Source organism: Cheilinus undulatus, linkage group 20 (assembly GCF_018320785.1).
Source record: "Cheilinus undulatus linkage group 20, ASM1832078v1, whole genome shotgun sequence".
Taxonomy (NCBI): Eukaryota; Metazoa; Chordata; class Actinopteri; order Labriformes; family Labridae; genus Cheilinus; species Cheilinus undulatus.
The window spans coordinates 11,753,152-11,765,427 of NC_054884.1; the positions used below are offsets into that span (position 1 = coordinate 11,753,152).

Here is a 12,276-nt window from a genome sequence, read left to right on the forward strand (position 1 = left end):
CAAGCATGCTATAATACCATTTATGAGGAACTAGAACAAATATTCCTATTGTGAGAAAGGATCTTTTTTTCAAGTTTTGCAGACTTGCAGTTTTACATTCAGGTTACTCATCCACAAAGTTACAGAACTTTTATGTGGACTGAATAATTCAAATTAAAATTCAATTAAAAAAAACAATCACCTGGATGAATCCTCTCATGGTGTCTTGATGATGAGAAAGGTTGATGACATTTCATAAGTCTTTTTTTTAATCATTTCAGATATTATAATTGATCATGTGTAGCTTTTAATACATAGAAGCTTGACTCTTTAAAGGATGTTTGCCCTCTTGTGGACACATGTAGAATTGCACCACTCTGGTGTAAAATAAATGGTTCCTGATGTGAGAAAACCTCATGTCAGTGCTTAGAATTCAGGTCATAAAATAAAGTGGAGTATTAATAAGACTTTCTGAAGTACAAGTAGCATTTAGGTGACTTTTTCTTGAACATGTACCATTCTATAATCCATTTTGTTTTTCTCAAGTTGTATTGATTGTGGTCCTCATTTCACAGTCTGTCATTCTGTCCTGACAGAGGAATTCCTTCTTTGCTATTTTTACTAAGGGTCTCCTCCTCTATTTTTTTCCTTTCAAGGCTGATAAAATAATAATAAAACAATCTGATATGTGATAAAACAATCTGTATTTTAGGTTTGTTGTATGACAGGCCACTGTGTCACACTTGGAGAAAGACAGCTATGTTGAACCTCATGGTGAACTGGTGAAAGACAGAAGTTGGGAATTAAATTTACAGTTTTCTGGCACAAATCTCTGCATTATGATATTTTACTGACCCCTAGGCCCCCGTGGCTGACAGATTTGGAAAATTTATCTCACACTGAACAAAAGCACAGCATGTAGTTAGCTGTTAACTGTCAGTAAAAGCAATGACATTAGCTATCAACAGAGCACATTGAGAAGAACTGCTCTGTGATTTATATTGTTGTAGCCTTAGGGGGGTAATTCCCCATAGGGACTGGCGACATCATGGGTCGCTATATTAGCCCTGCCAAAATTTAAACAAGCCAAGAATGACTTTAAAACTTTCTAACTATCTAAGTCCAAAATTGAGTCACACATAGATCTCAGTGTTTTCACATGTTTACAGCAACCTTATTACAACATCTCTAGTGTGTTAAGACACAAATTTTGGATTTCACTTTACAGGGACTTTAAACATTGATAAACAAATCTTGACATACCATAAGTTTTCCTAGAGATCTAGTTTATGATCATTAAACAAATAAACAGCCCTAAACTGTAATTCTGGAAGGAAATAAAGCACAACTCAAATGTTCTGCTCATTTTGTTTTATTGCACTTTTACCATGATGCAAAGAAGTGAAAAAAATCCACAGAAACCATGAGTTAGAAATAAAAGAAAGAGCATTTTTCACTTTAAAGACACACCCTCTAAAGGCTCTCCATGGATCCACACACACACTCCTCTCCACACACACACAGCACTGACCTGACAGGACAATAAAAACTTAGAGTGTTTAATAAAACGCTTGTGGAACAGATGGCATCAGCGCACACGCACACATATATGTAGACCTCTGTGTCTTCTCTATAGCTCGTACCCAGGAGGGGTAGAACTCTTTCTGCTATGAAACCAGACATTCAAGTATTTCTATCATTGCACAGGCACTAGATTTTCCTACTGAATATATTAACTTTCAGCCAGACACCAACAGCTTAGCGATCAGCTGTTGGTTTCAATGAAATATACATCCTGAAAAATAATCTCTCCACAACAGCAACATCTGGACATCAAATATATTACAAAAAACAAAAATAGAAACTATTAGTGTCACATTTGGCTTTTGGTACCTTAAATCTGACCTCAAATCTGCATGAAAGAAAAAAAGTGTTAAGCTTTATGTTGTAAACACAAGTGGAGACTCATTTGAACTCTTGCTGTAGCGGCAAACCAATTTAAAGGACCTAGATGAATTGAATGGGGTTTTTGCACATGCTCAGTTCGCCCTCTAGTGGACAAACAGAAGTGCACCGCTGTGATGTAAAATCAATGGTTTGTTTTTACACAAAACATTAATTTTTCCGGTTAGAATCATTCCAAACAAATAAATATGTATTTTAATAAATACTCTGTCAAGTACAAGTAACATTTATGGGCAAAATTAAAGGACAAATCCAGGAGTAAACCTGCACTCCAGTCAAAGATCTCCATCTTTAAATCCAGCCATAAAATCAGTTCTGACGAAATAAAATAATAAAAAAGACACTATGCAATAAAACTTTTTTTCAGCAAATCAATAAACATCTTTTTGATCATTAAGACAACAGGAACTTCCACCTCCTCCTCTGAAACACTTGCAATACCAACAATACGTAGAAACACAGAATTCAGCTCATCAAGGGGGGGAGGGGAGGATGTAGGGGAGGGTAGGTAAGTTCTTTACAAGTCCCTCAGAATTCACTGAATTCAAAAAAGGGTCCTGAAGGCGTCCCTTGCAAGACTTTCATGGTTTGGTGGTGCTGCGGTGGGTCGGTGGGTGCTTCTATCCTACACAACAGTTGGGGCTGGATATTTTAAGGAGTCTGGGTGATGCGTGGGGTGGGTGATCAGTCTCATTTATGACCCAACCCCACATCCAAACAGTCCTATCCAGCAGGCGTCCACTCCCACACAGCTAAATATTCCCCTTGGGCAGACGGCCTCCCTGTTAGATCAGCAAAAAGAATCTACGAGCCCTCTGAGAATTTACTGCAGATGAAGCTCATCTGTCCAACAGGATGCTAAGTCAGTTTAAAGAGGACAACTGAAGCTGCTCAGTCCGGGCTTCCGTCTCCAGAATTCAGTCTTTTTAGGCTGTCAGCTCCCCCAGACAGCTACCTATGTCGTGGGCTGCTGTGGGCGTGGTCTGTCCCCTGGGGTCCCTGCAGGTCATCCTCTACGACGTAACTGTAGCCCTCCTTGTCAATGCACTCAGACAGCACGTTCAGCACCTAAAATCAGACAAGAGCACACGTTCGGTTCTTAGAAGACATAAAGAAGACATCCAACAAGCACGGGGTAGCAGACTTTTTGGGGTACTGACTACCACGGTTATGTTTGTTTAATAGTGGTATAAAGCAGCTGGTCAGTGTAGCTTTGACTCAAATAGGAGTAAAACCCTCTAAAATCCAAAAGCACTAAATTCTGCATACCTGGCGTAGCCGACGGTCCATAGCAGCCAGGTGAGGCTGGATGAGGATGGGAGTGAGGCGGTCCCTCACTAGGGACTCTGCCATGAGCATGGACAGCTTGTATTCTTCCTTAGCCAGCAGCTGCAGACGCAAGTGGGTCGACTTCCTTACCCTGCAGAAACACAGAACCGCGGGAGTCAGTTCTACCCATATGCTCTGCAGCACTGATGATGTGAATAGCCAACTAATCCCTTTAAATATATATGCATTTTTTCACCAGGATAGCTGGGATAAATAGAGCACCAACTTCTCTTTAAAACACTGGCACACTGATTTTACCTGCAGCACTGAGTCAGCGGCACAAGGATGGACAGTTCGTCGTGGGAGTGTTTTCCAAAGCTGAGAGGGAACATAGGACAATCGATCATTTTAAAGACAACTATTGTTAAACATCCTTTAGGTAGTCCTACTAGGTGAGTTATAGTTACAGTCAAACATTTGTTCCCAACATGTTCTGATCATTTCAGCCTTTTTTCAGTACAGTCCATTAACTTACCCTCTGCCATTGTCAAGATGGATGATAAAAGTCTCATTTCCAAACTTTTCAAAAGTCTCATAATGGTGGCGATCCATATTTCCTGTGCCGGAATAAAATTCAACAATTAAGCTGAGAAACAAAGGAAAAATGAAAACAATACATAGCACCACTCTGAGTTCCTGTGTTACAAACCTTCTTTATAACTTATGTATATGACTTTAAGCCCAATAATGACATCTGAAACACTACTAAGTCTGCTTAGTTTTGTAGACCTAGTTCTGGTAAGATAATATCATGCGTATTCAGTGTTGTCCACGTACCCATGAGAAAGTCAAAGATGGTCATGTCCATGATATCCAGCAGTCGCGTGCCGCTGTCATAAGGTGGGGTCTGTTTGACTTCCTCGCAGTAATCTGGATCAACCTCCCATCTAAAAAGTTAACCACAAGCAACACAGCATTTGAGAATTCGTCATCTTTGCAAGAAAACATCAAAATCTTGCTTGTTTCTCCAACCTCAATTCCCAAAAATTTGGAATTGGAATTTTCAAATTTCATAAACCCATGTTTTATTCACAATAGAAAATAAACAACATATCAGATGTTGAAGCTGAGACATTTTAACATTTCAAGAAAAATACTTGCTTATTTTGAAATTGATGACAGCAGCACATCTCAAAAAAGTAGGGCCGGCCAGTTAAGGGCCAGGACTCTTCTACAGTGAAGACATGTTTCTCTAAAACGTCTATATACTTTTCAGCATTAATAATGACTTTCCAGATGTAGGCATAGGCACTAATGCAACCCTTTACCATCAGATGCAAGCTTTTGAGCCGTGTACTGATAACAAGCTGGATGGTCTCTCCCCTTTAGTCTGCAGGACACAGAGTATGTGGTTTCCAAACAGAATTTCAAATTTTGACTCACCTGACCACAGAACAGTTTTCTGTTTTGCCTCTGTCCATTTCTAAATGACCTTTTCCCCAGAAAAGACAGCAGTGTTTCTGTATCTCATTCCCATATGACCTTTTCTTTACATGATAAAGCTTTGACTTGTATTTGTGGAGACAGTGATTTGCAGTGATTCCCATTACAGAATCATGCCTGCTGTTAACCCTTTAATTCAACCCCTAGAATATTATTGGTGGACATCCCAAGGTCAATGAAGTGACAAGGCGCTCCTTGCTCATTTATAGTGAAGAAAAAAAGACATTTCATACATGGTATGCATATCAAAATGTTAATAATAAAACAAACATATAGAGTCTATTGAGTTTTTAGTTACACATTTTAAGTTTTTGAAATGCAAAATATTGAATTTACAAGACATGGTGAGGTTGTATTTAGAGTTTGGACCTCTTTTAGAGACTTTGCTATACAAGTAATGGCTTTACCACCAGATTTGTCTTATTACTCTAACAGGACACCTATAATCATCACAAATATTGAACAACTAAGTGAATTTTAGCAGTGATGTGACTAATAATAAAAGAAACAATTATTTATTCCATTTAAGTTTAATGAAACTGTTATACCACTTATTTTTCTTTATAATTCCACCAGAAAAGTAAGAAAAATAATAGATATTAAATGTCTCGATTAATTTAAACAGAAATTAGGCTCACAGTAAAAACAGAAATACATATAAACCACATAAATACAATAAAACTGACCAAAAATCACACCTACTTTATTTCTAACACCTTGAAAATTTATATAAATTAGTAAAATTTGCTACTGCTTCACTGTTTAATTTTTTTACAAACATGCAGCATCATTCAATAATACTATATAGAGCTGCTATCCTGCATTATAATAAGTTATTTGTCAAGAAAATATCCCTGGTATGATTACTAGATGAGTTGGGCATATTTCTAATACAGACAATATTTTACACTCCCAAACATGCCCTAATATGGTTCCTCCATTTTTCACACAACAATTTCAGTAATTGCTAGAAGTCCTACGAAAACAAAACCTATCATGACATTTAGTACTACTGTTCATCTTTATGATGTGTGAGATTCAACTTATGGTTAGTTATGATTTTAGGGCCGTTTGTTTGGGATCAAAAGAGATGTTAAATTGCATTTTTCGAGTTCTGGAGGAAACAGGAAGTTTTAGATGCTCTGGGCCATTGTTGATTGGTCAATTGGTGTGAAGTCACTTTCTGTGACATCGACTGATCTCCTGATTGGCTGAGAAAAATCATTCAGGCTCTACTGTGTTACAGAGAGTTTGGGGGAAGTCTACTGGCCATGACCATATATGGTTCCTTGCCCCATAAAGGGTTAAAGCAGTGCTGCCTAAGAAGATCACAAGCATCATATATTGACCTTTGAACTTGTCACCTGCACACAGAGATTGCTCCAGATTCTCTGAATCTTTTGATGATATTTTGTACTGTAGATGGTTGAATATTCGAAGACTTGTTGCCCCATCCCTACTTTTATTGCTGCCATCATATTGAAAATGTGCTAATATTTTTCATGAAATAGTAAAATGTCTGATACGTTGTTCGTGTTCTATTATGAATAAAATATGGGTTGATGAGGTTTTAAAATCATTGCATCCTGTGTTAATTCACATTTAACACTGTGCCCCAACTTTTTTGGAATTAGGATTCTTCAAACATGTGTGAGCCATGCCAATCTTGAAATGCTAGTGAGAAACAAACCCTGGATCTCATGAGTTCTGGCCTCTGCTTAGAGCGTGATAACTACTCTGTGATGTATGTGCCTACAGTGAATCCCTCAGCGTCTGCCTCCTCCTGTAACAAAGCCGTGTCTGATGAAAGATTCATCTCTTACTCTGCCTTCTTGCGTTTGTGGTAAGAGCGTCTCCACGGGTTCCTCCAGGTCTTGCGTTTGGCGAGGGCCAGGTCTGGGAGAAAGGCGGCCAGGGATCCTTCTATCTGGTCCGGTTTACCGCACAGGGCATGCTCAGTGGAGCAGTAGTACGAGCACTCACCATAGAAGCACACATTATTGGCTGAAAAATTAAAAACAAACATTATACTTTTGGTTGAAACAGCTGAGAGGTGACTTTAGGTGAGTTCTACTTTATTTCCAGCACTGAAAGAGTTAAAAGAGTAACATCCTATATCTGCCCTTTTGAAATGCAATCCACACACCTTAAAGCCAGTTTTAGCGAGATTAAAACTACCTGAGGACATTCACTGACTTGTATTAATTGCTGAGAGTTTCAGTAATTTGAATCCTATAAAATGTAAAGGTTGCATCGCTAATTAACTGTCATTCTTCTGTGCAAGCTAAAGTCCCCTGATAATACTAATCCCATGCAAATGAATCTCCCAGTAATTCAGGGCACAGAAGTAGCTTTGCATTACATTATAAAGAAGGAAATGCCGATTTTGCATGGCTTTAACATGGGTAAAACGGGGTAAAACCACACTTAGAATTCTTCCAATACTGGCATAGCACTTAAACATGCTGCTGCACTGGTTTGGGCTACACACAACTGGAACTGAAAGAGGAAATTTTTGTGGCTATTTATGAATTCTGAGGATGTAGCAAAATCAATCTCATGGTGCGTTGGCTGAAGTTTTTTCCTCTCAGACGTGTCTCTGAAAAGCAATCACTCTGCTGTTTTTCACTTCGTACCTGGTGAAATGAAAAAAGTCCTCCAGAGCTTTTTGTCTCGAGTGACATCTCTGATCTCTTTTGTCATGTTGACCAGCCTGCCGGCGACGGGGGGAACACGACGGAAGTCCAGGATCCTACAGGACACACACAGAAACACAGACACAGAGGTAAAGATGATTGAGAGAAGAGTGAAAACCTGAACAGCAGCCATTTAGGCAGATATACATCAATCAAACTGCTGTAATATGCACCCAAACCATTGCAAAACTACAGTGTATTATATTTTATGCAGCTCCTAATGCTAGTCTAGCAAAGTGAATAATGCCATATGTTATTTGTACCATGCATTTGAATGTACTTCCCTTTCTGCATGTGGACTTTTCTCTGTTTTTATTGTTTATATGTATTAGTGCTACTATACTGTGCTTTTCCTGTACTACTTCTGTACTTTACTTTTCCCCAAGGGAATAAAGCATATTGATTTCAGTCATGTCTTATAGTGTCATAACTATTCATATCATACTGTCATGTTGTTTCATATTCTATCATCCCTTATTATCATGCCCTGTCATGTTGTATTATACCAAACAGTACCATACAGTACTACATCCTGTTGTATTGAACCATGTCACATTTTGTCTTGTCATGTCATATTCTGTGTCATATTACGTCTTTTGTATCATGCCATGATGCACTGTACCATTTCTTACCATACAGTATTGCGTTCTGTCATATTGTTTTCATATCTTGTTGTTTTATGTGATGTTGTACAGTATCATATCATACTGCAGGACAAGTCTGCCTACAGACTTGTCTGGGCCCCTGAAAAACCTAAAGGGTGGCCCCTTACCCGTGGTGATTTATTGATGATATCAGTGCATGTGTGTTGGAACAGAAGCATTGCTGCTAGCATCCATCCTGGCTAACAGTTGCTTCATTTTTGAAACTGAAAAGTGTTAGAAGCTGTTATTGGGTTCTGATTATTGGGTGATTTATTTGTGCCACTTTTTAAAACCTTTAAACACCTTTTCACCACTGCTCTGCTCATTTATACCGCACATTTATGCCACTTTTAACTCATTTTTGCCACTTTTTAACTCCCTTTACTACTTTATCTGGAGATTTTTACCACTTGTTTGCACATTTTATTCTCTCCAAGCAATCTTTTTCAACTTTCTACCAACTTTTGCCAGTCTTAACCCATTCTTGCCCCTTTTTGAATTTTTGTAACCCATTATTGCCACTTTTATCTTATTTATACCTCTTTTGACTTCTTTTCATCACCTTTTTCCTCATTTTTTTCTATTTAACGTTTAGCCAACTTTTGCCCATTTTTGCCCAATTTTTATAATTTTTAACAGCTTCTTGCCATTTTGCTCCCATTTCCCTCTTTTCATCATTATTACCCATATATTGGCAGTTCTACAACTGTTCTGCTGATTAATGCCACTTTTCTAAACCACTTGTAGCCTATTTTTTCCACTTTTAACTAATTTTGACACTTTAAACCAACTTTTTCAGTTTTTCATCCAGCTATACCTTCTTAACCTCTATTCAACACCTTTTTCACCTTTTTTTTTTTTTTACCAATTTTTGCAACTTTTTCACCTAGTGTCGCCACATTTAATCCATTTTCCAACAATTCTTTTCCCTTTTTACATTTTTTCAACCAATTTTCGCCACTTCAATCTGATTGATACCTCTTTTGACCTCTTTTATCACTTTTTTCATCTTTTTGTTACATCTTTCTGCCAAATTTTGCCAATTTAAAACATTTGTCCACCCATTTTTGCTCATTCTTGTAGCCCATTTTCCACTTTTATCCCATTTATACTTCTTTTAACCATTTTCCTTTTTTTTTTTATTTTCGTAACCAATGTATTGCCACTTTTAACCCATGTTTAACTTTCTATTACCATTTTTAGCCAATTTTACCACTCTTCTGCTCATTAAGTCCACTTATTTTAACCACTTTTAGCCCTTATTTCCACTTTTACCTAAGTTTTACTCCTTTTAACTTATTTTTTTACTAAATCTGGCCACTTTCGTATCTTTTTTGCCACTTTTGCCCATTTTGGCCCCTTTTTTTAATCACTTTATCCCATTTATACCTATTTTAACCTGTTTTCATAATTTTTTACCAATTTTGGAACTTTTGTGGATAATCAAAATTCTTCAACTATGGAATCAGCAGAGCGTTGGTGACTTTTAAATGCCATGTGCCTTAGCAGTCATTGACCCGGCTCTGTGATTTTACTTGGCCTTCCAATCTTGCTGAGTCCCTGTTGTTCCCAAATGCTTCCACTTTCTAGTAATATCACAAACAGTTGACATATTAAGCAGAGGTGAACTTTCACAGACTGTCTTATTGCAAAGGTGGCATCCATCACAGTACCGAGCTTGAAGTCTCAGCTCTTAAGAACGACCCATTCTGTATCAGGAATTTTTGCAAATAGAGACTGCATGGCTAGGTGCTTGATTTTACACACCTGTGGCAACAGGTCTGATTGGAACACCTGAATTCAATAATTAACTGGTGTGGCCAAATAATTTTGTCCATATAGTGTGTCAGGCTTTTATCCTGGCTCTGAACCGGTGGCTCTGGGCCCAAAAGTGGTTAGAGGTGTTTTCAGTGAGTCGCAAAAACATAATTTGGAGGAGAAAAAAGTTCATATTGTGCTTTTATTTTGAAGGACATATGTGTATCTCTTTATTCTGTCCCATGTTTGTTCCATCTCAAGTCCAAAGAGCACCCTTTTCCAGCAAAAATTTAAATAAATAGTTAATTTCCTAAAGACATTTCTGTTATGACTTGTCATCATAGAGGGGGTGATGGGTCTAATGCCCTAATTGGTGCTTCTTTACCATGATCACTGAAACCCCGGGCTTCAGTGTTTGACAATAAAGTCAATTTTGACTGAAGTGGATCAAAAATAGGTCCACTTCTCTCACTGATGAGAGAAAGCCTTGGCGACTATGTTGTTCTATTTTTAATGTACAGAGGATCACATTTAGCCCAGTATTTCAATAAAGCAAGAAGAGATCACACCCCAGATGGGACTCGAACCCACAATCCCTGGCTTAGGAGGCCAGTGCCTTATCCATTAGGCCACTGGGGCAGATACCAATATTAGCTCATGCCATGTAGTTTTTACTCACTGCCAACAGAGGGCACTATGACACCAGTATTCATACAACAGCTGCACCGCAAACCTCCCTGTGGTTTTTCTGCTGCTTTCATTCCACATTAAACACATTTTTAACCTCCACACAGTTTTCTGATTTTATATGTTCCTGCTTTTATATTCCATCACCATTTTCATCCCTGTGAGGCCATCCTCATTCTGTGTCTCTGCATCATTTGACAGGAAATGAGTATTAGTGTATATGTGTTGTATGGAGAGAGAGCTTTTAATAAAGCTGCCTCTGCTAGAAGATGGTGAGTCTCTCTTTATGTGTGCATGATGACTTCATGCATGCATGCTCCCTGTGCTCAATACCACCAAGCAACAACCTCAGCAGGACCTCTTTAAAAATTGATACCTCTGACAGCACCTAATGACCGAGGCCTGAGGGCAGAGACACGGGGTGAGAGACAGGAAGGGAGAAAGAGAGAGCAGGGGGTGTGATGCACAAATAAAGCCATTAACCGAAGCATGTTGGGTGGAGAGAGACAGACGCACACAGTCATGTCTCGCCCCTCTGACACAGGATAAAGCATGATGCAAGACTGTTGGGCTGCTGTGCCCGGGAACAATGCCATGCTAAAGGGAGCAGCAAGGACAGAGCAGGGGTTTTCTAGATGGTGGTCTTGGGTGCCATGGGCCCCCCTGGAAATTTTGCTAAGGTGGTCAAAATTTATGATCCTTTGATACTCTTCAAACCATGTGTTTAAAATAATACAATCTATGTTACTGTAATGATGAGCAATTATATTAAAAAGTGCCTGAGCTTTAAAAAACTACATTAGAAAGGGATGTCGAGGAATGAATCCAAAAACAAACTAACACACTCATGCACACTGTCTAAATCGCACAAAAGCCTGGGCAGTATTTTTGGTTTTGAAATGTGGAAAACATATTAAAATATTTAGACGGCACCCTTGAGTCTGCGTGCTGATTCTGAGAATTCAAAAGAAGAAAAATATGCAAAATTGGGTGTCTAGGATTGTAGCAGTGATGAGGCTCACAATAATAAAAACTGTTTTATACTTAAACTGTTGAACTGTAGTAAAATACATTTTACTATGCCTGCCAGTGGCTGTCAACTGGTGGGTTGGGACCCGAAAGTGGGTCATGGAGCTGTTTCAGTGAGTCGCAAATTTGTCTTGTAAGTGCCTTTGTTCCAACGTTTAAGTTTTTGACAACATTTGCTTTACAGAATGTTTTGCCTGAATTCTTTCAGAATTTTCATTGTTAATTTAGCTAAACTCATGGGAGATTTTCTCTGTGGCAAATGTCCTCAGCCATTTCCCAAGAAACTCCAGGTATTCTAGGACTTTTCCTCTTCCTGGAACTATCGGGACGTTTCCCAGAACCTCTCAGCAATCTGCTCCAGATTTATTTCAGAAAATTTTAGTGGAAATGTTTTTTAGATTTGAAGTTTAGAAATCTTCTGTAGTACTTTCCTGTGACTGTATTCTTCATTCTTTATATTAAAGTCTCAGTTTCTTCAGTCTCTGTTCTGTCACGGTTCTGTCTGGGGTCCAAACAGCACCATCTTTCATTGAACAGATCTGACTGAATGACAGAGTTTTTGGTCACAATTTGTCATTATGGAAGCTGTAGTGGGTAACAAGGCCAGACCAGTTGAGAACCACTGATTTACACCAGCAATTTTTCCCTATAATTCCTAAAAAAATCACAAATATTGAAAGGTTAAATGGATTTAAGCAGAAAAAAGGCTCACAGTAAACATTAAAATTGACATTAACATTATAGGT

The 12,276-nt window shown here is 38.4% G+C and overlaps 1 protein-coding gene and 1 non-coding gene across 2 annotated transcripts in view; both read right to left on the reverse strand.

Moving 5' to 3' along the window:
* Positions 1-1,345: 1,345 nt before the first annotated feature.
* fam20cb (FAM20C golgi associated secretory pathway kinase b) overlaps positions 1,346-12,276 on the reverse strand; it is a 100,226-nt gene continuing 89,295 nt past the window's right edge. Inside the window, exons 5-11 of the mRNA XM_041816435.1 lie at positions 7,353-7,468; positions 6,540-6,720; positions 4,051-4,160; positions 3,749-3,830; positions 3,532-3,591; positions 3,214-3,364; positions 1,346-3,012 (exon numbers count right to left, since the gene is read on the reverse strand). Of these exons, the coding sequence (XP_041672369.1) occupies positions 2,896-3,012; positions 3,214-3,364; positions 3,532-3,591; positions 3,749-3,830; positions 4,051-4,160; positions 6,540-6,720; positions 7,353-7,468 (817 nt within the window). The 3' untranslated portion in view covers positions 1,346-2,895. The remainder of the gene's footprint in view (positions 3,013-3,213; positions 3,365-3,531; positions 3,592-3,748; positions 3,831-4,050; positions 4,161-6,539; positions 6,721-7,352; positions 7,469-12,276) is intronic.
* Positions 10,381-10,453, reverse strand: trnar-ccu. The gene has a single exon. It is a non-coding gene; the product is annotated as a tRNA-Arg (tRNA).